General features: G+C 40.9%; 1 protein-coding gene across 3 annotated transcripts in view; it reads right to left on the bottom strand.

Annotated features, from left to right (window-relative positions):
- LOC132823883 (uncharacterized phosphotransferase YvkC-like) overlaps positions 1-19,235 on the bottom strand; it is a 165,886-nt gene that overhangs the window by 43,253 nt on the left and 103,398 nt on the right. For all 3 annotated transcript variants that reach the window (XM_060837975.1, XM_060837976.1, XM_060837977.1), the window contains 6 exons: positions 11,659-11,776; positions 10,825-10,925; positions 10,258-10,329; positions 7,036-7,142; positions 6,442-6,514; positions 4,331-4,426 (listed from right to left, as the gene is read on the bottom strand). In XM_060837975.1, coding sequence (XP_060693958.1) covers positions 4,331-4,426; positions 6,442-6,514; positions 7,036-7,142; positions 10,258-10,329; positions 10,825-10,925; positions 11,659-11,776 — 567 coding nt within the window. The remainder of the gene's footprint in view (positions 1-4,330; positions 4,427-6,441; positions 6,515-7,035; positions 7,143-10,257; positions 10,330-10,824; positions 10,926-11,658; positions 11,777-19,235) is intronic.

Genomic DNA, 19,235 nt, shown 5'->3' on the forward strand with positions numbered 1-19,235 from the left:
GAAGGTATGTAGGTAGATTTGCTGATGACACAAAGACAGGTAGGAAAGTGACATAGGAAGCCTACAAAGGGATTTGGATAGGTTAAGTGAGTGAGCAAAGATCTGATAAGTAAAGTGTAATGTATAAAATTATCTGTTTGACATAAAATATAAAGAAAGTTAGGGAAATGGGGAGAGGTTGCAGAGCTCTGAGATGCAGAGAGATCTGGGTGTCCGAGTGCATACAGGTACAGCTAGTAAACAGGAAACGCAAGAAGAAGGGCTAGGTCTGTGTCCTTTGGAGTTTAGAAAAGGCAGAGATGACTTAATAGAAATGTATAAGATCCTGAGGGGACTTAACCAGGTGGATATTGAAAGGATGCTTCCTTTTGTAGGAGATTCTAGAACTAGGGTCACAGTTTCAAACCCTGCACCACCCGGTTCTAACTCCAACATCTACAAGCCTGACTGCCAACCGACCAATCATCTCAGCCTGCTGCTGCCTCATTGAATTCATCTCCACATCCTTCGGTACTGTCTTATTTCTCCACCCTGTCCAGGAATTCCTTATATGCATTTGGGACACACCCAGCTCTCCACCTTCTCAGAGACTTTCGTTTCCCTGGCCCCAAACACCTCATCTTCACCATGGATATCCAGGCCCTCTACACCTCCATCCACCATCACTCGGGCCTCCAAGCCCTCCATTTCTTCCTCTCCCGATGTCTCCACCAGTACCCTTCCACTGACACTCTTATTCATTTCACTGAACTGGTCCTCACCCTCAACAATTTCTCCTCCGAATCCTCCCACTTCCTCCAGACGAAAAGGGTAGCCATGGGCACCCACATGGGGCCCAGCTATGCCTGTCTGTTTGTCGGCTATGTGGGACAGTCCATCATCCGCAGCTACACTGGCATCACTCCCCACCTTTTCCTCCGTTACATTGATGACTACATCAGAACCACCTCATGCTCCCACAGGGAGGTTGAACAGTTCATCAACATCACCAATACATACCACCCTGACCCTAAATTCACCTGGACCATTTCTGACACCTCTCTCCCCTTCCTGGACCTCTCCATCTCCATCAACGGTGACTGACTCAACACTGACATTTTCTACAAACCCACCAACTCCCACAGCTACCTGGATTACACCTCCTCCCACCCTGCTTCCTGCAAAAATGCTATCCCTTAGTCCCAATTCCTCCGCCTCCACTGCATCTGCTCCCAGGAGGATAGTTCCACCATAGAACACACGAGATGGCCTCCTTCTTTAAAGACCACGTGGTTGATGATGCCCTCCAGCGCATCTCATCCATTTTCCGCATCTTTACTCTTGAACCTCACCCTTTCAACCGCAACAAGAAACCCCCTCACCCCGGTCCTTACCTTCCACCCCACCAACCTCCATATACATTGCGTCATCCTCCGCCATTTCTGTCAACTAAAAATGGACCCCACACCCAGAGTTATATTTACCCCCCACCCCATCCGATTTCCATAAAGACCATTCCCTCCGCGACTACTTCATCAGGTCCATGCCCCCACCAGCCCACCCTCCCCTCCCGGTCATCGCAGGAGTTGCAAAACTTGCGCCCACACCTTCCCTCTCACCTTCGTCCCAAAGAAGCCGTCCACATCCACTTTCACCTGCAAAATTTCACCTGCACTTCCACACATATCATTTATAGTATCTGTTGCTCCCGATGTGGTCTCCTCTACACTGGGGAGACAGGACACCTATTTGCTGAGTGCTTCAGAGAACATCATTGGGGCATTCGCACCAACCAGCCCCACCGCCCCATGGCTGAACACTTCAACTCCCTCTCCCATTCTGCTGAGGACATGCAGGTCCTGGGCCTCCTCCATTGCCACTCCCTCACTACCCGCCACCTGGAGGAAGAACACCTCCTTCTGCCTCGGGATCCTCCAAAACCAGTGCATCAATGTGGACTTCACCAGTTTCATCACTTCCCTTCCCCCATCCTTACCACAGCTGCAACCTTCCAGCTCAGCACCGCCCTCATGACCTGTCCATCTTCTTTCCCACCTATCTGCTCCACCCTCCCTTTAGACCTCTCACCTTTACCCCACCTCTATTGCACTCTGAGCTACCTTCTCCCCAGCCTCACCACCCCCCCCCCTCCCATTTATCTCTCCAGCCCAGAGGCTCCCAGCCTCATTCTTGATGAAGGGCTTTTACCCGAAACATCGATTTGTTTCCAGCACTACACTTTTGACTCACAATTTAAAAATAAGGAGTCACTCATTTAGGAGAGAGATGAGGAAAGTAATTTTTTGCAGAAAGTTTCAGAATTTCTTTCCTCAAAAGGCAGTGGGAGACAGACCTGCATGTCAGTCTTGTATTTGAAGATCAATTTCATGACCATTTATTCCAAGTTAGGATGTTCAGTGGATTGCGGAGGGGGGGAAGGGTGGGCTTACAGTTGCTGGTATTTTTGCTGCACCAGTTATCCTGTAAAATCATTACATATTTTTAATGCAGAAGCATATGGATTCTTGATTACCAAGAGGATGAAAGATTCTTGGGGGTATGGAAAGATAAAGTTAAGGTTAAAATCAGATCAACTGTGATCTTATTGAATTTCAGAGTAAATGGCTATTCTTGCTCCTCGTTCGTATGTACGAATATTCGGATGCACCCATCAGGAAAAAGCAGCCCGTTTGATTGGTACCACATCACACACATTCATTTGCTCTATCACTGGCTCATAACAGCAGCAGTATGTACCATCTTCAAGATTGTACTACAGAAATGCACTAACGCTTTCAGGTAACACTCCCCAAACACACAGCTGAAATGACAAGGACAGCAGATACACGAGGAAACTGTTAGCCTCATCATTATGACATGAAAGTTCCTTCACCGTTTCAGGGTCAAATCCTGGAACACCCCCACCACCCAATACCATTATTGGTGGACCTACAGTACACAGGTAGCAATGATTGTCTGGCATGAGTCTGATATATGGAGATGTGGCTTTCAAATTAAGGGAAGAGATCATGGAATTGATCTTCATCTTTCTTCTCAAATATAAGACTGACATTGCAGACCTGTAATAAAACAAAGAATTGCAGATGCTGGAGATGTAAAATAAAAAGCGAAATTGCTGATGAAACTCAGCAGATCTGGCAGCATCTGTGGGGAGAAAGCAAAATTAACATTTTGAGTTCTGTGATATGTCTTCAGATCTGTTTTCTCTCCACAGATGCTAGCAGACCTCCTGAGCTTTGCCAGCAGATCGGGTCCTCACTATAGTAACTGCCAGCTTTTCATTGCCATAAATATCAATTAATATGAAAACAATGTGGTTTCTATAATGGATTACCAAATCAGGAATGCCAGGTAATTGCCGAAGGGGTAATTTGAAAATGTACCCCTGAAAATCTTGACATGATCACAAAAAAAATTAATAAATGGTCATCCCATTCAAAACTTTTAAGGTCATATGGAAACTTGAGCAAAGAAAACTTTGATATCAATTAATGGAATGGTATGTCTTATTGTTTTATTACTGCATCAATGTTGTACACTTCACAGATAAATGGACTTTGTACACTTCACAGATAAAAGAAATAATTACAAGAAACTCTACTGTGTAGCATTTGGGATTTTCCTAAGTGCCTTGACAAAAATTGTTACTTTGAATACTCTTCTCTGACTTTTCTAGTTTTATGGTGATTGTCCTTCATTCATCTTTCTGCAGTAAAAGAACTTGGACTGCAGATTGAACAGTCATATCATGTCACATGATCTGAATCACTTTTATGCATTCCATGAAGTTTAGGACAACTGATTCCAGGTTTTATTTACAACTGTGTTTCCACAATCCACTAATTTAAGAAAGAATCCCTCTCATCAGACCTATGGTATCTAGCTAATACTCTGTTTCAGTCTGAATAATAATAATTAATAATAATAATGCACATTATCAGGTAAGATAAGCAGAAATCATAATTCATACTCATTCAGTGTGATAGAATTGTTGTAAATGATTTTTTAAAAATGTTAATCATTTGGGCTTGGAATTCTCAAAGGGAATCAGGCAGACAAGGGAGTGGATCTGACTTGGAACAGAACTTTTCCTTTCCCGTATCCCGTCCCCTATTACCATAAGTTGTCATATTATATTAATACATATTAGTACAGATTGTTCACTGTCAGCGCATGGCAAATCTATATCAAGCAATTTCAGGGCATTCAAGTTTAAAACATATGCATCAATGCTCCATTAGATTTAATTTCAGTCACAGTAAATTTAATTGCAATAAAGATATGCAACAACTGCTTGTACCTTCAAGATAGTTTTTTAAAAATAACTCACCATCAGATTCAGAAACAAATGCGAACAGCAGATGCCTAAGTATTTGTGGGTATAGGGTGAAAAGCAAGGGTTTCCTCCAGCTTTCATTGACAATTCCTAATGAAATGACATTGATGAAATATGTAACATTATTCAAGAACAAACAAAAGAACTGCCTCCAAATACTCGTATGAATCTCTCTCATGGCTACTCTCTCATGGTTACCATATGCTTTTGGGACAGACTCGTCACATCGGCTGCTCTGGATATCTGCTCAAACTCCCTTCAAAAGATGGTCTTTGAGAGTCCACTCTCATCGTGGAAACAGGACCATTCTCCATCTATGCGTGTAGGCGCACTCTCTTTTTCTAGGTGCTCCTTCCTAAAGCCTGTGCCAGTAAAAGGGGCCAGTAATAGCTGAAGGCAACTCTCCTTTCAGAGGAGCAGACTGCCTTTACATTGACAAGGCTATATCCACATGTGCTATCAGCAAACACTCTATAACCCTCTGCTGACCTCTCCAACAGCTAGTTCTCCTGACTTGGCTTGGACCAAGCCAATAGTCAGATTATCTTCTGTGCTTTCTGTCTCAATAACAATTGCTGTGGGCAGGTTCTGAACCACAGAGCTGGGTTATAATGAATCTTTAGCCCAAGTAGTTGAATAAATTCCACACTGCAGTCTTGAATCAAAGATATTGCCACAAGAACATTTTTTAATGTAACATAGTTATTCCAAAACCTTATACACCCTCATCACTTTCTAGCCCATTCTAGAATGCACAGCCTGGTTAATCATAGAATCCCTACAGGGAAGAGTCCATTCAGCCCATCGTGTCCACACAGACTCTCTGAAGAGCATCTCACCCAGACCCAGCTCGCTACCCCATCACACTGCATTTACCATAGCTGCCCAACCTAGCTTGCACATCGCTGGGCACAGACAATTTAGCACGGCCAATCCACCTAACTTGCACAGCTCTGGACTGAGAGAGGAAACTGGAGCACCTGGAGGAAGCCCACACGGACATTGGGAGAATGTGCAAACTCCACAGTGACACTGGACCGAGACTGGAGTCAAACCTGGGTCCCTGGCACTGAGGCAGTAGGGCTAACCATTTAGTCACCGTGCAACCCTCATTGAGACAGGAAACATCACAACTTTTAAAAGGTACTTGGATGAGCACTTTTGAAATGTCATAATTTGAGGCTCTGGGCAAAGCACTAGAAATTGGGGCTAGTGTAGACTTAGGTCATTTTTTTATTCAGTGCTGAGATGATGGGCAGATGGGCCTCTTGTGTACTACGTGATTCTACGATGCAACAGTGGCCAATAATGAATCCAGTCAATTTCAGTAAAATTAAATTGCAAGTGTGCCCAAAAAGCTCAAGTTCCTTTTGGAAACCCTGGTTATCCATTTGCAGAATGACCAACCCCATCAGTTGCCAATACCTTCAGGATTTGCTGTGAATACATGCAGCAACATTCTCCTTCAAGCCACTCATTCACTATTATTTTGAAAGAAGAATGCAGAAGTAAGAACCCATTAGAAGCCTCACGGGTTTGAATCTGCACTTTATTGGGAGTTTTATTTGGCTAGCTGTGCTTGAACAGCTGTGCAATATCATCACTCATGGTGCTAGACACAAGAGAAGATAACATAGTTAATCTTTTCGGACAGGAGCCATGAGGGAGATGAAGGAGGATACCCTGGGCTAGGGCATCAGCAGCATTTGATGCAAGATGAAGTATAGGGAAATATAAATTGACAGTTCTGACCTGCAGACTACTCTCAGACAGAAGGTCTTCCAGAAAAATATTCCTGCCTATATCCAAGAAATTCAAAAATTCTAATTTGGGATACAGTCAAAATGAACCACAAGCTTTGTGATTTCAGAAAATTCTGGCAGGGATACTTAATTTGCTATATTTCAGGGCTGATTTCAGGACAATGCTTGCTGCATATTATTTGTAGCCTGCCCACACTCACGCTGTTGCTCTGCTTATGAAGGTGGTGGACATGGTTCCAGAGTCAGTACAAATATCTTCCAGAACACAGGGAATAGAGAGTGTAATATTATAGCAATGCAATTAAAGTCTTCACCGAATGTATTTATCTTACTGTAACTCACCTGTAAAGCATATTCAATGGCTCTCACAAAGATGCTTGATGTTAGAGGTGTCACAGCTCCAGGCATCATTTCACTGCAACATCCAATATAGAACTTTATACGTTGCTTTGAAAGCAACAGCCTATAATGGTTTCTCTAGAGTTATTGAGTTTGACAATGGAGGAAATGTTTTCCTGTGTAAGACAGCATAATAACAGGAAACAACTGGAGACAGCAAAAACAAAGAGAAAAGAGCTCAAAGGTATGAGCACAGTGACTTACAGCTGTGTATGAGGTAGCAAATACAGAACACCAAAGGCTGGAAATTCTCAGCACGTCAAAGCTGTGTCAGTAGTGAGCAAGACAGTGTTAACTTTTTATGCTGACGATGTTAAGTCACTTCTGCATTTTTTTCAAGCTTCTTGTCATCTTTGGACTTGTCATGAGGCAGTACATTGTTACTGAGGGCACTCCCTCCTGAAACAGAGGAAGATACTTCTGCAACTGCAGGAATGAATATCTTTCTGCACAAACTTGTTACGTCATTCACAGCTGGATTTATGTGAACATATTGACAGCTTTATGAGAAAGAGAACAGGAAAAAAGTGTGCATACCCAACGTTTGAGGTTGTCATCCATTCGTAGTCTGTGGACAAGGCAGAATCAAACTCATGCATTAGCTCAAACTCAGATTCAGTGTTGAATGTAGTTATTGGTCTGGCCTGAAAGATGAAAGATGATAACTGCAAATGCACTGCTTAAAGGAATTGGTTATTTGAATTGTCCTGGTGTTTTTATTTCCTTGTTACAACAGCCAGTATTGAACATAAATCTCCTCTGAAACTTTAATGCATGATAGCACCAGACATTTTAGACTACATTGTGTTTCAAAACCCAATATCCTTGCAGTTCAACTTGTTGTTTTGGCAAGGTTTTCATTGTACAGTTACAAATGCATTTCAATTTAATGGATAAATAATAAAGGATAAACTGAATCATAGAATCCCTACAGTGTGGAAACAGGCCATCTGGCCCAACAAGTCCACACCGACCCTCCGAAGAGTATCCTACCAGATTCATTCCCCTACTGTATTACTTTACATTTCCCCTGACTGATGCACCTAGCCTACAGATTCCTGAACACTATGGGCAATTTAGCACGGCCAATTCACCTAATCTGCACATCCTTGGACTGTGGGAGGAAATTGGAGCACTCAGAGGAACCCACACAGACATGGGCAGAATGTGCAAACTCAACACAAACAGTTGCCAGGTCCCTGGCACTGTGAGGCACCATGCTGCCACAAAAACTGCACTTTTTCTTTGGGTGCATTATCTTGTACATCAGAGATGTTAATAAATTCCTCAAGACTCACTTTTGCAGTATGTGCAGTACAATATTACAGCAATTCTGATAATAGGTTAGTTACTCAAAGAATATGAACTGAAAATTTTCACATCGATTAGGAAGCTAACTTCAGGACCATTTGCAAATTCTGAGTCTTTGTTTCTTGGTTATGCGCAAGTTTAAGGGAATTCAGTTACTTATTTAACACCTTCTTGTTTCCTACCCATTTCAAGTCGACAGGCAGAACAGGTAGTCAATGAGAGGGCCTGAAGAAATTACTTCCAGGCAACCTCATTGAGAAAGGTGAATGCTGCTTAGGCAGAGGAAGACCCCACGGTGGTGGCTCAACATGGAGGTACTCAAAGAATGAACCAGAGGGAGTAATATTTTTTAAAAAATACAAGATCCTGGATATCTGTGGTCTGTCAGGGTGAAGCATGAGATCAGGGTGAGGGGAGGGTGAATTGGTGGATGCAATCCCAGAAAAGTCACATCGTTCAGAAAATAGAGCTTTACTAAGGCCAGAACTACTTTGATTGGCTGCCCTTCTCCATCAAGCAGGTTGCTGGTGTTAGTCAATAAAATGTGGAGCTGGAAAAGCATAGCAGGTCAGAGAAGCAGAAAAGTCGACATTTCAGATCAGGATACATCATCAGGATTACTTTTAGTCCACTGGGATCATATTCACAACATCCAGATTTCAAAAATGCATGAACAGTAATGTGAGCTCTCTTATCCTCGAATGTAATACCATTCATCAAGATGTTGCAATCTTTCCATCATCATGTCTCTGTTTAGTCCAACAAGTAAACACAGAATGGTTGCAAAATCAGTCTGAATCCCACAGAACTAATATTTGGAAATCAGAATGGAAACCTCATTCTGAGGCTCCCCACAGAAAGACTTTGTTTTTAAAATTATCTGTTGCTGTTCTTAAAAGGATAAGTTTCCATTCAATCTTAATGACTAACTTTTCCATTTTCCTATTTCTTAATACTTGCCCATTTGTTACAACACAACTGGAATTTTTAACACAAGGTATCCCAAAGTGCATATCAATGGTGCATGCTGAATGATATAGCAAAATTTCTTAAGCAAATAACACAGGATATGTCAGAACCACATTGTGACAATTGTTTGCAGGCAATATGGAGTCAGGAATTCGAAATAAATTACAATCCACAGCAGCTATTCTGCCTTGCACTTTGCTAAATCAGTTGCTTTAAAACACAGATGTTTTCTTATCATCGGTATTCTGGTAATCTAATCTGTAAAGCTGTCGGGTTTGATCAGTATGTAAATTAGAAAATAGCATCTCAGCTAGCAAAGTAGTGGAAAGGAACATGTCCCAGATTGCTGTGCAATTACACCTTGCTAGCATGCACCATTTTCTGAATAAGCTGCTGTGGCCATGTCAAAAATAACTTTGCTTTCCCCCAAATCCTGTGGAGTAGTACAACAATGCAAGTTGCAAGAGAGAAGGGCTGAGGTAACTGAAGACACAGCTAACTACAGTGGAATAGTTAAAATCAGGGTGTGCAACAGGGTCAATATCAAATGAGCACAGAAATCTCAGATTGTGTGATTGAAAGAGATAATAGAGATCCAGGTGGTACCTTCAAGTCCTAAGAGAGTTGTGGTAAAAAAGCAAGAAGGACAGTTCATTAGGTGGGGGGTTGGGGGGTTGGGGGGGTGCAGAAGGAATACCTGACTCCTGATGCTTTCTCGCTGCTACCAAGATTAAATTCTGTGCAGCAAGGTCCAGGGCCCTAATGCTAATTGGGACTTTAAAGTAACCAATTATTGACCACTCAACGACTTCAGCCTACCACTGCTGTGAATAATCCAGCTGTAAACAGGCATGTCAATGAGCAATCTTCTTGCAAGGAAAAGCAGTGTAAGCGGCTAGTCAGCTAATGGTATGGAGTCATGCAACAAATTTCTAACACGTAGAACTTCCTCACATCCTCGGCCAAACCAAGACTTAAATCCGCTTGTCTTGTTCATGAGAATTAAGCCCATTTGTTTTGTGACATCCACACGTTAGCACTTGTAGAGAAAGTCACCAAATAGTGGCCAGGCTGATCATATATCCTGTAACCCATTGGCACTACAGCAAACTGAACTACAATTCCCGAGTTTGTAGCCATGATCTATTGTATTAGTCTCGACCAGGAATGAAACCGCTGGATCATTTCCGTATGCATGCCACACGCTGTGGAAATAAATTATAAATGGAGACAATTGGGAGTGGTGAAATTTCTGAATAATCAACTTTGGGGTAACAGAAAAATAAATTGCTCAGTGTCAGGGTGGTGAGGATTGATGGGTAATCATGGGCCAATACATTAGGTTACAGCTAGATTTTAGCTCTGTACATGTGATGTATGAGGCTCTGCATAGACAGCACTAAAGATTGAACCTTGTCTTACTAAATAAGAAATGGAGTATTTCCTTCAGTTGGTTTATTTTACAATAAATGACCTCACCTGCAGCAAATAAATCTTTGTTCCTTTGACTGCCCACTCAATATCTCTTGGATCTCCATAAGTTTTTCTGACCTAGTGGACAAACACATTTAAAAAATTAATAAATTTATGATACCCCCGACAACAAGAACTTTGCTGTCTCTCCAAATGACTGACATGACTATTACAACACATATGTGGCTAGCCAATCACATTTCACTACACCCCCCACCATGAAACCTTCAGCTGCTAGATTGTAAGCCCCAGAAAGTTCTTCCCTCAATCTGCCTCCTCATCTTTTTTCTTTTTGTTTTCTCTTTCAGAAGAGGTACTTTAAACCTATTTCATTTACAAAACTTTTCGCGCAGTGGAAAATATTTCTCGATTCCTATGAAAAGCCTTGGGGCAAAATTAAGCCCAAGACCTGAAATCTCGACATCTGCTGACTCTCATGTCCATTATTGCTAAAACCCTTCCCAAACACAAATAATTTTAAAATATTCTGAGAGTTCTTTTCACTGTTACTTTTTATGGATAAATCAGATTCAAATCTACAGTTTTAAATATGCTGAATAAGATAATCGAGACCTGAAAAGCAACTTGTCCTAATCTCAGAATGACATCGTCCGAGATACAGCACTTTGCAGCGTCAGAAATTAAAGTATCTTCATATTTAATTCCACCGTCATCTGCAATTTAAAAAAGTAAAATTCTATTAACTTTTCTAAACAAAATGAAATTGCTGCTAACTTTAGAATCAACAGATAAAGTGAAATGGAGCATCTGTCATGACAGACCTCTCTCTTCAAACTCAGTTCAGACTCATGACCCCACATTTTATGTGGCAGTGACTACCTAAGTGAAAGATAGTATGGCAGCCTGGGGCCATTTGCCACGCATGATATTGGGGCAAAGATACGGTAATTGTGGCAGGAGCAGTGTCAGGATTAGTGTGGAAGTATAGCCCTTGGCGAAAGTGAAAGTGAAGAGGGGTACATTTACAAAGTAACTTTGTTGGGCCTGGAAGAAATATTGCTGCACTTCCTGGACCCATAAGTAGGATCGTAAATACACTTACTTTATGGATCAAATCTTTCTCACTTGCTTCTACCTGTCGAATTTCCAAAGATCTGGAAAACCTAAGAGGTCAACAGGATAATGAAAGAAACCTTGATAAAAGGAAAGTTACATAGCCCCACTAGATGGAATGACGGACCACCTCCTACCACTCCAAGGAAGCAGATTGGTCACACAGTTCCCACCTTGTCTCCATTAAGACAGAAATGGCCAGTTTTGAGGTCCATTGAGTTCAGGTTTGAAACATTAATATCGTAATATTTCACCAGACACTATTTTAGAAGGCTGATATTACCATCCCAATTTGTGAGTTTCAATATACTCTAACTTCTCCTTACCACTTACCATTTTCGAGGCACCATCGCTTCTTTACTCCAATTTCCTTCTTAATAATCTGACATTTGCCTTTCAGATTGTGCGAGAGGGTGATGGTGTCGGGCTCCGAATGACCACTCACCACAGACTGAAATAAAATATGAAAAATACATAAATTATGGAAAATGTCTGTCAATGTTTCTTCAGCAAACTACTTCAGCTGTAGATGAATAGATGTGACAAAGTCTGGATATTTAGCAGAAGCAACTGCTTTAACTAGTAAGTATTCATAATCTTGGCCTCCACAATGTTGTTTCTCGGATTCCAGCTTCAAAATTCTCAGATAACTGGGTCTCTATTGGAATCAGTTGCCTCAGTTAGTTATTTTCCATTAAATAAATGTCATCAATTTAGTTTAACCATTGAACTGAATTAATAGTCAATAAATCAACAATGCTTTTAAAAAAAACCGTACGAATTTCTGCTCTTATCTCAAATGGAGATTCAATAAAGAATTGTAATTCCTGTCATAGGTTCTTGTAAAGCGGAATGGGACCATTCGCCACAGTAGATTCGCTGCCAATGATTAGCCACTGCTCTTTGACCACCGAGGATGCTTAGCCACTGCTCATTGGCCACTGAAGATGATTCGCCACAGCAAGTACGTCGTATATTTTGAATATTGGTGGTATAAAAAAATTGTTATGATTTTGGTTAAGGTAGTATTTGTATTGTTTCAGTAACAACCTATTTTCGTTACAGGAGAGTTTTTTTTAAGCTTGTGTTTTTGGAACGAGAATTTTTAGTATGGAAACAGAAATTATTAGTAGATGTGGAAATAAGAAGTTTTACCACAATGGTTTTATATATGTTTTTGATAAACTCTCCAAGAGTGATTCAAGTATTAGGTTTAGGTGATGTGGACAAAGAGGCCACCACAAATAAAGCTAAAAAAGTATTCTAGCACAGGTGATAGAATAAATAAAATTGTCCTTGAATATGGCAAAAGAGATTGTTACGAATATCTTAGAGGAATAGCACATAACTATCAAATGAACTGAAATTTCATTGTTTAATATTAATGTGAGATTTTACTGCCATTATAAAGATTTTTAAAATATATTTCCTTTTTCTAGTTAAAGTTTGTAAGTCATTTTTATATATAAACCAATAAAATGATATTTATTTTACCTCTTTTTTTTTAATCAATATGTAGTATGTAGTTGTATAAATAAAGAGGACTGAGAAGTATGAAAGAACAGGTGGGAGGGAAAACAATCACTACATATATATATTTTTGGTGGCAAATAGTCTTCAGAGGTCAAATGACCCCAGTGAAGAAACGCTGGTGGCTAATCATCGGCAGCGAATCTGCCATGGAGAATCGTCACCAACCCCTTGTAAAGGCAGCATCTAAAATTCCACAAACAAGCAGAGAGCAAACTATTATATTAATGCATGAGTAATTTTGTTTCTTAACTGTACTTTCTAGTCACTTTACCAAAACAGTTGTTTCCCAACATATAACCTCTTTCCCTTTTTGCCCATCTCATATACAACAGGTGATTCACCCCCTATAAATTATTTCTTCATTCAATTACACCATTTGCTCTTGTTATCTATTGTAATAGCCTTGACTAAAGAAAATCAGTCTTGAAAATTTCCACCCATCAGTTTGAGATTTCCAAAAGAACAGTGGGTGGTGGAAACCAAAAACAAAAAACAGAAATGCTGGAAAATTCAACTGGTCTGGCATCAGTTGTGGAAAGAAATCAAAGTTAACGTTTCAGGCCCAGTGACCCTTCTTCAGAAGTAATAGCAACTAGGAAAAATATTTTTTTCATAAAGATAGGATCAGGGGAGGGGTTAAGGGGTAAATGAAAGATGGAGATGGAGCCCAAAGAGAGAGAGAGAGAGAGAGAGAGAGAGAAACAATTGGACAGACAAAGGAATGTTTTTGTTTTTGAGTTTGCGATTTCTGTTGCTCTTTATCGGGATAAATGCTTCTTATTCTGTCTTCTTTCTGTGTTCTGGTTTACTTTAATAATTGACTCCAAATGACTGTTACCCACTTCCAAGAAATGTGCGTTCTTTACTTTGTTCTCCTCTTTTTAACAATAATCTATCTCATTGTGTTCCTTAGCAAAGCTCCAGTGTTGTTTGTTAGTCTCATTGTTTTACTTTATTTTGATGAAATGATTTCCTCCTCTGCTCCAAGTGACTTTGAGTTATTTACTGGTTCATTTCACCTTGACATGGATTCATCAACATTTGACAAAACATTTTTATGTTGTCCTATCAATCATTGGTCAACTGTGCTCCCAACCTCAGAAAACTAGTTCAAATTTGCTTCTTGTCAGATGGTCATAAATTTATTCCATCTTGCTTTTATTTTCATGGTTCGACTTCTGAGTTAGTAGTTCTCTCCTGACTACGTGTTTCAGCTGTACCCTCCTAATGTGTACAAGTTGTGTTTTATTGCCTTTGCCCTTCAGGTCTGACTCCACTCGATAGTAACTCCTTCCCAATTGTTCCTGTCCAGTATAACTATCAGGATGCCGAATGATACTAGTGTAAGGTTTGAACAACCCCTTCTTTATTATAGAGTACTTTCATAAGTCTTACAATTTCCACAGTTGTAAACCATGAGATGGCCTTAAGGGCAGTGAGTTTCACCCTAAAATATTTAAGAACACACATGAAAAAATCTCACATGTCTTTGAGGTCATGAATCAGAATCAAGCAGCATTAAGAAGTTACAAATCAATTGGTACCTGTTGTTGGAGGATATTGAATTCAGACAAGTGGCAACTCCACTGTTATGCCATTATTTAGGGATTCACCCTCCATGGACGCTACCTGACCTGCAAATATTGGCTTTCCTTTTTGCTTTTATCTCAGATTTCCAGCAAATAATTAGTTGGATTTTGTATTTGGGAGTTTATGCTTGAAAAAGGATCTGAGTGCCATTGAGGGAGCACTTACATTAGATTAGATTAGATTTTATTGTCACGTGTAAAGGTACAGTGGAAAGTGTAGAGTCACTGTCTTAGAACCCCTTAGTTAGAATTGAAAACAAGGAGCAGAAATTAAGGAAAAGAAAATGTCCAGATCATCCACGATGCCTCTGTGAGTCTTGAGCTGGGCACACCAATGCCACCTTGTATTGAACACACCAATGCTGCAACCTCCATCGTCAATGCCACTGCCTCAAGTCCTGCCATCCACACCAGACCCACCATCGAAGTTGCCACGCTGCAACACTATCACTTGCCATTGCATCCACTTCACTGATGCCACCGCCATCTTGGAATCAACTAAGTATCAGAGTCCACAACCCTCCTGCACAAATGTGAGAGTGAAACCCTTTGAACCAGCAGTGACATCAGAGCTGCTACCATCACCTTGAGTCCACCAACATGGTCCGGCGCCACCTCTTCCTGCTAGGCCTGCATTTGCTACTGTTGCCAATGCCATCAGTTCCACTGCAGCTGAGCTCCCACAGGGCAAAAAGCAAGGGAGAACTGCAAAGAAAAGCAGAAAGAAAAAGAAGAAAAGAAAGGAATTGACAATTGTGTGGAAGAAAGTAGCAGACAAGCAGGAGTCAAATGCTGCTATCCCATTGACACCATCTTTCAATATGTGTCTGTATTTGACAGAGAGACCAACCACATCTTCCTCCTCTAATGCCATTCTACTTTGTCCTATTGGCTGGGATTGCACTCTCCAGTTTCATTTTTCTCTACCTAATCACAGTCAGAGATTTATGTGCCATGGAATGCCTCACATCATTGTCTCTTGTGTGCCGTGAGGAACAAATCCTAGCAATTATCTACACGTAGCCACACACCAGAAGACAAGTCCCCACTCACATACCCTCTGCCAACAGATTCAATTCTATTTGGTAGGGGAAAGGGAGCAGGGGGTCAGTATCCACACAGGAGGGAAAATGAATCCCACGGTGCACATACCATGTTGGCTGCTGTTAAGATCTTAATTAGCAATGATATGGAGGCATCAGTCTTGGACTAGGGTAAATGAAGTCAGAAATCATACAACTCCAGGTTATAGTCCAACAGGTTTATTTGAAATCACAAGCTTTCAGGGCATAGCCCCTTCATCACATGAGGTGAGAGAGAACCATGTAGACATATAATTTATAGGCAGAGATCTCAAAGATCATAGAAATGGTATGAGTGGAATGTCAAATATTAAGGTTCTTCAGGTGATCAAAAGTGTAAACAATTGAATAACAAGCGAAGGGATGACTTATAATTCGATTAAATGAGGCAGAGAGATAATTATAATAAAATATATAGGGTAGTGCTGGGGACAAATCAAATGATGAGAATACCATGATAGGTATAAGAGTCACAATGTAAGTACTGGGTGACAAAGGGTACTCTATTGGTCATATCCTGTGCATGTCTTCTGAGGAGGTCATTGCGGTTTTTCACTGTGGCACATTGGAACTGGCAATTGATGAGTTGAGCATCATATCCCATTTTCATGAAGGCATCCTTCAAAGTTTTCAGGTGTCTGTCACGTTCCTCCTCAACTGAACAGATTCAGCGTATATATAGGTTTTGTCTTTAGGGGATGGCTTGTTTAATATGTTTAGGGTGGAAGCTAGAGAAGCGCAGCATCATGAGGTTATCTGTGGGCTGACAGCAGAATGAGATACTGAGGTGTCTTCTCTTGGTGGTTTCCAAGAATGAGACTGGTTCTGAAGAGGAGTCTATGGTAAGTCTGAATGTGAGACGAAACTTGTTGGGATCAGTTTGTAGTCGTTTCAGTGATTCCTCACCATCAGCCCAGCTTCCTTCCCTGGAGAGGCAAGACTACGCCATGTTCTTCACAGCCTTCAACATGTCATCGACCATCTCACTAAGATCTTCCCTAGGGTTCCACTTCTTACCTTAAACACACCATCTCTCGCAGCAAACTACCCAGCCTTCAGGGCAACATTGACCACAACTGAGCTGAAAATGTGTTGCTGGTTAAAGCACAGCAGGTTAGGCGGCATCCAAGGAACAGGAACTTCGACGTTTCGGGCCAAAGCCCTTCATCAGGAATGAGCTCATTCCTGATGAAGGGCTCTGGCCCGAAACGTCGAATTTCCTGTTCCTTGGATGCTGCCTAACCTGCTGTGCTTTAACCAGCAACACATTTTCAGCTCTGATCTCCAGCATCTGCAGACCTCACTTTTTACTCCAACATTGACCACAACACCACACAACAATTGCCAGACAGGAATGTTCACTCCCAGTCGGGTAACACTTCAGAGGTTAAGGACATTCAGCTTCTGATCTTTGGTAAGCAGCCTCCAAGACGGCCTTTGAGATACACAACAATGAAGAAACGCCGAGCAAAAACCAATCGCCAAGTATGGTACCCATTAAGATGGCCTCAACCATGATCTTGGGTTCATATCATGTTACACATGAATTCACCACACCGTTCTGTATCTGTAAAATCTTCCTTATGGCTTTCACATCATCACCTCAATAAATTGTTATGATCTCTCAACCTTAATTAGTTTTTCCAGTTTTGGATTACTGATTACTTTGGTTAGACCCTCGGCAGGCAACTCTTATACCTAACATGTTATTCCAGTCATTTGGTTTGTTTCCGGCACCACCTTATTTTTAATTTTTTGTAATTATCGCTCTGCCTCATTTAAGCAGATTATAGGTCATCCCTTCACTTGTTATTCAGCTGTCGACACTTTATTCGCCCCATCCGACACTCACTCCATCCAAATGTCCTTGACCTCTGATGCTTACCCAAAGATCAGAAACTGAAACTCCTTGACCTCTGAAGTGTTACCTGACTGGGAGTGAACATTCTTGTCTGGCAATTGTTGTGCGGTGTCCATTCATCCGTTACTATAGCGTCTGCTTTGTCTCGTCAATCACCTGCAGATACTTATTTTCAGACCTGCCACTCACACCATTTGTATGATCCTTTGTTCTCTCTGCCTTTGATCTCTCTGCCTTGTAGATTCTGGGTCTGTGTGCTTCTCTCTCACTTCACCTGATGAAGGGGCTATGATCTGAAAGCATGTGATTTCAAATAAACCTGCCAGACTATTACCTGGTGTTGTGTGACTTCTGATTTAAATAGCAGTGTGAGGGAGAAAAAGAGTGATACTAGACTCGAAACATTAATCTGTTTTTCTCTCTACGGATTCTGCCCGACCTGCAGAGCTTCTCCAACACGTTCTCTTTTTATCTCAGCTCTCCAGCATTTTAATTTTATTCTATTAATCAAGCATCTCTAAAGTTAAAGAAAAATTGCAGATGGCACTTTAGAGTTTGGAACTAGAAAAACAGATGTCCAGAAACTGACTCATAACTTCAGGAAAGAGATTAATGCTTAAACACTACAGCACTTAAACATCTTGAGATGATGGCATTGAGCAGATCTTATCCATCCTTCATAAGCTTCTACATCTGATTCAACAATCTGTCACAACTACACTGTTAAGAATCCTGCAAGCAGTTCTGCTTGTTTTATTATAGTAAGCACGGGTATTGAAGATGGTGCAGAGAATATTTCCAAGTATAATACCAGCAATGCATATCATGAAAGAATTGACTTGGTAGATCTCTTTCCTTCTGAGAGAAAAGAATGTTCAGGGTGACCTAATTAAGGTCATGAAAGCTATGAAAGCTTCCAACAGAGTGGATACAAAGAGGTTTCCTAGCTGGAAGAGTGCCATTAGATGTCACCAAAATGGGATAGCTACTAAGAAATTCCACAGGAAATTCAGAGAGAAAACAACTTGACCTAATGAGTGGATAAAGGAGAAATAAAACAAGCATTTGAAGGAGATGGGAGTAAATGGTTATGATGCTGATGTGGATGAGCAAAGACAGGAAAAAACTCAAGTGGAGCAAGAGCTGTCAGTGTCAAGTTTCTGTTTATACTTCACTATCCTATGTAAACATTAAGAATCAATAAATAGAAGCGTTTAATTCCCTAAAAAAACTCTCAAGATATTACACTTGAATTGCAAGCAGCAGTTACTAAGTGATTAATCTTTAAATCCAAACAACCTCAAATCATTTCAACATGATTGGTGAACTGAAGTGGGAGCAGAGTGAGACAAACTTCCAAGATGAGAATTTGCCTACAGCAACCAATCTAGAGTGGAAAGGGAAGGGACAACTTGAGTCATTCAATTTAAAATGAACTAGATAAGAATAGAAGTTTAGTTTGTATTTATATTAAACAAATAATAACAGGAACATATGAGCAGGTGACATTGAAAGATGCTTCCTTCAGTCTGAATTGACTTGGACCAAGATATCTGTAGAAGTGCCACCAACTGTGATCACTTAAATTCAAGGCCTGGGAACTGGACTTTGATTTATCAGAGAGTGCATAAATTTTCTGGAATTAGAATTTGAAGAGTAATTGTTGTATTGTTTCACGTGAATCAGACATTGCTAAAAACAGAGATGCTAACTGTTCAAGAATTCAGAACAACATGAAAGGACATACTATCAAAGAAATGGGCGGCACGGTGGCACAGTGGTTAGCACTGCTGCCTCACAGCACCAGAGACCTGGGTTCAATTCCCGACTCAGGCGACTGACTGT

The sequence above is a fragment of the Hemiscyllium ocellatum genome, chromosome 17 (assembly GCF_020745735.1).
Source record: "Hemiscyllium ocellatum isolate sHemOce1 chromosome 17, sHemOce1.pat.X.cur, whole genome shotgun sequence".
Classification (NCBI taxonomy): domain Eukaryota; kingdom Metazoa; phylum Chordata; class Chondrichthyes; order Orectolobiformes; family Hemiscylliidae; genus Hemiscyllium; species Hemiscyllium ocellatum.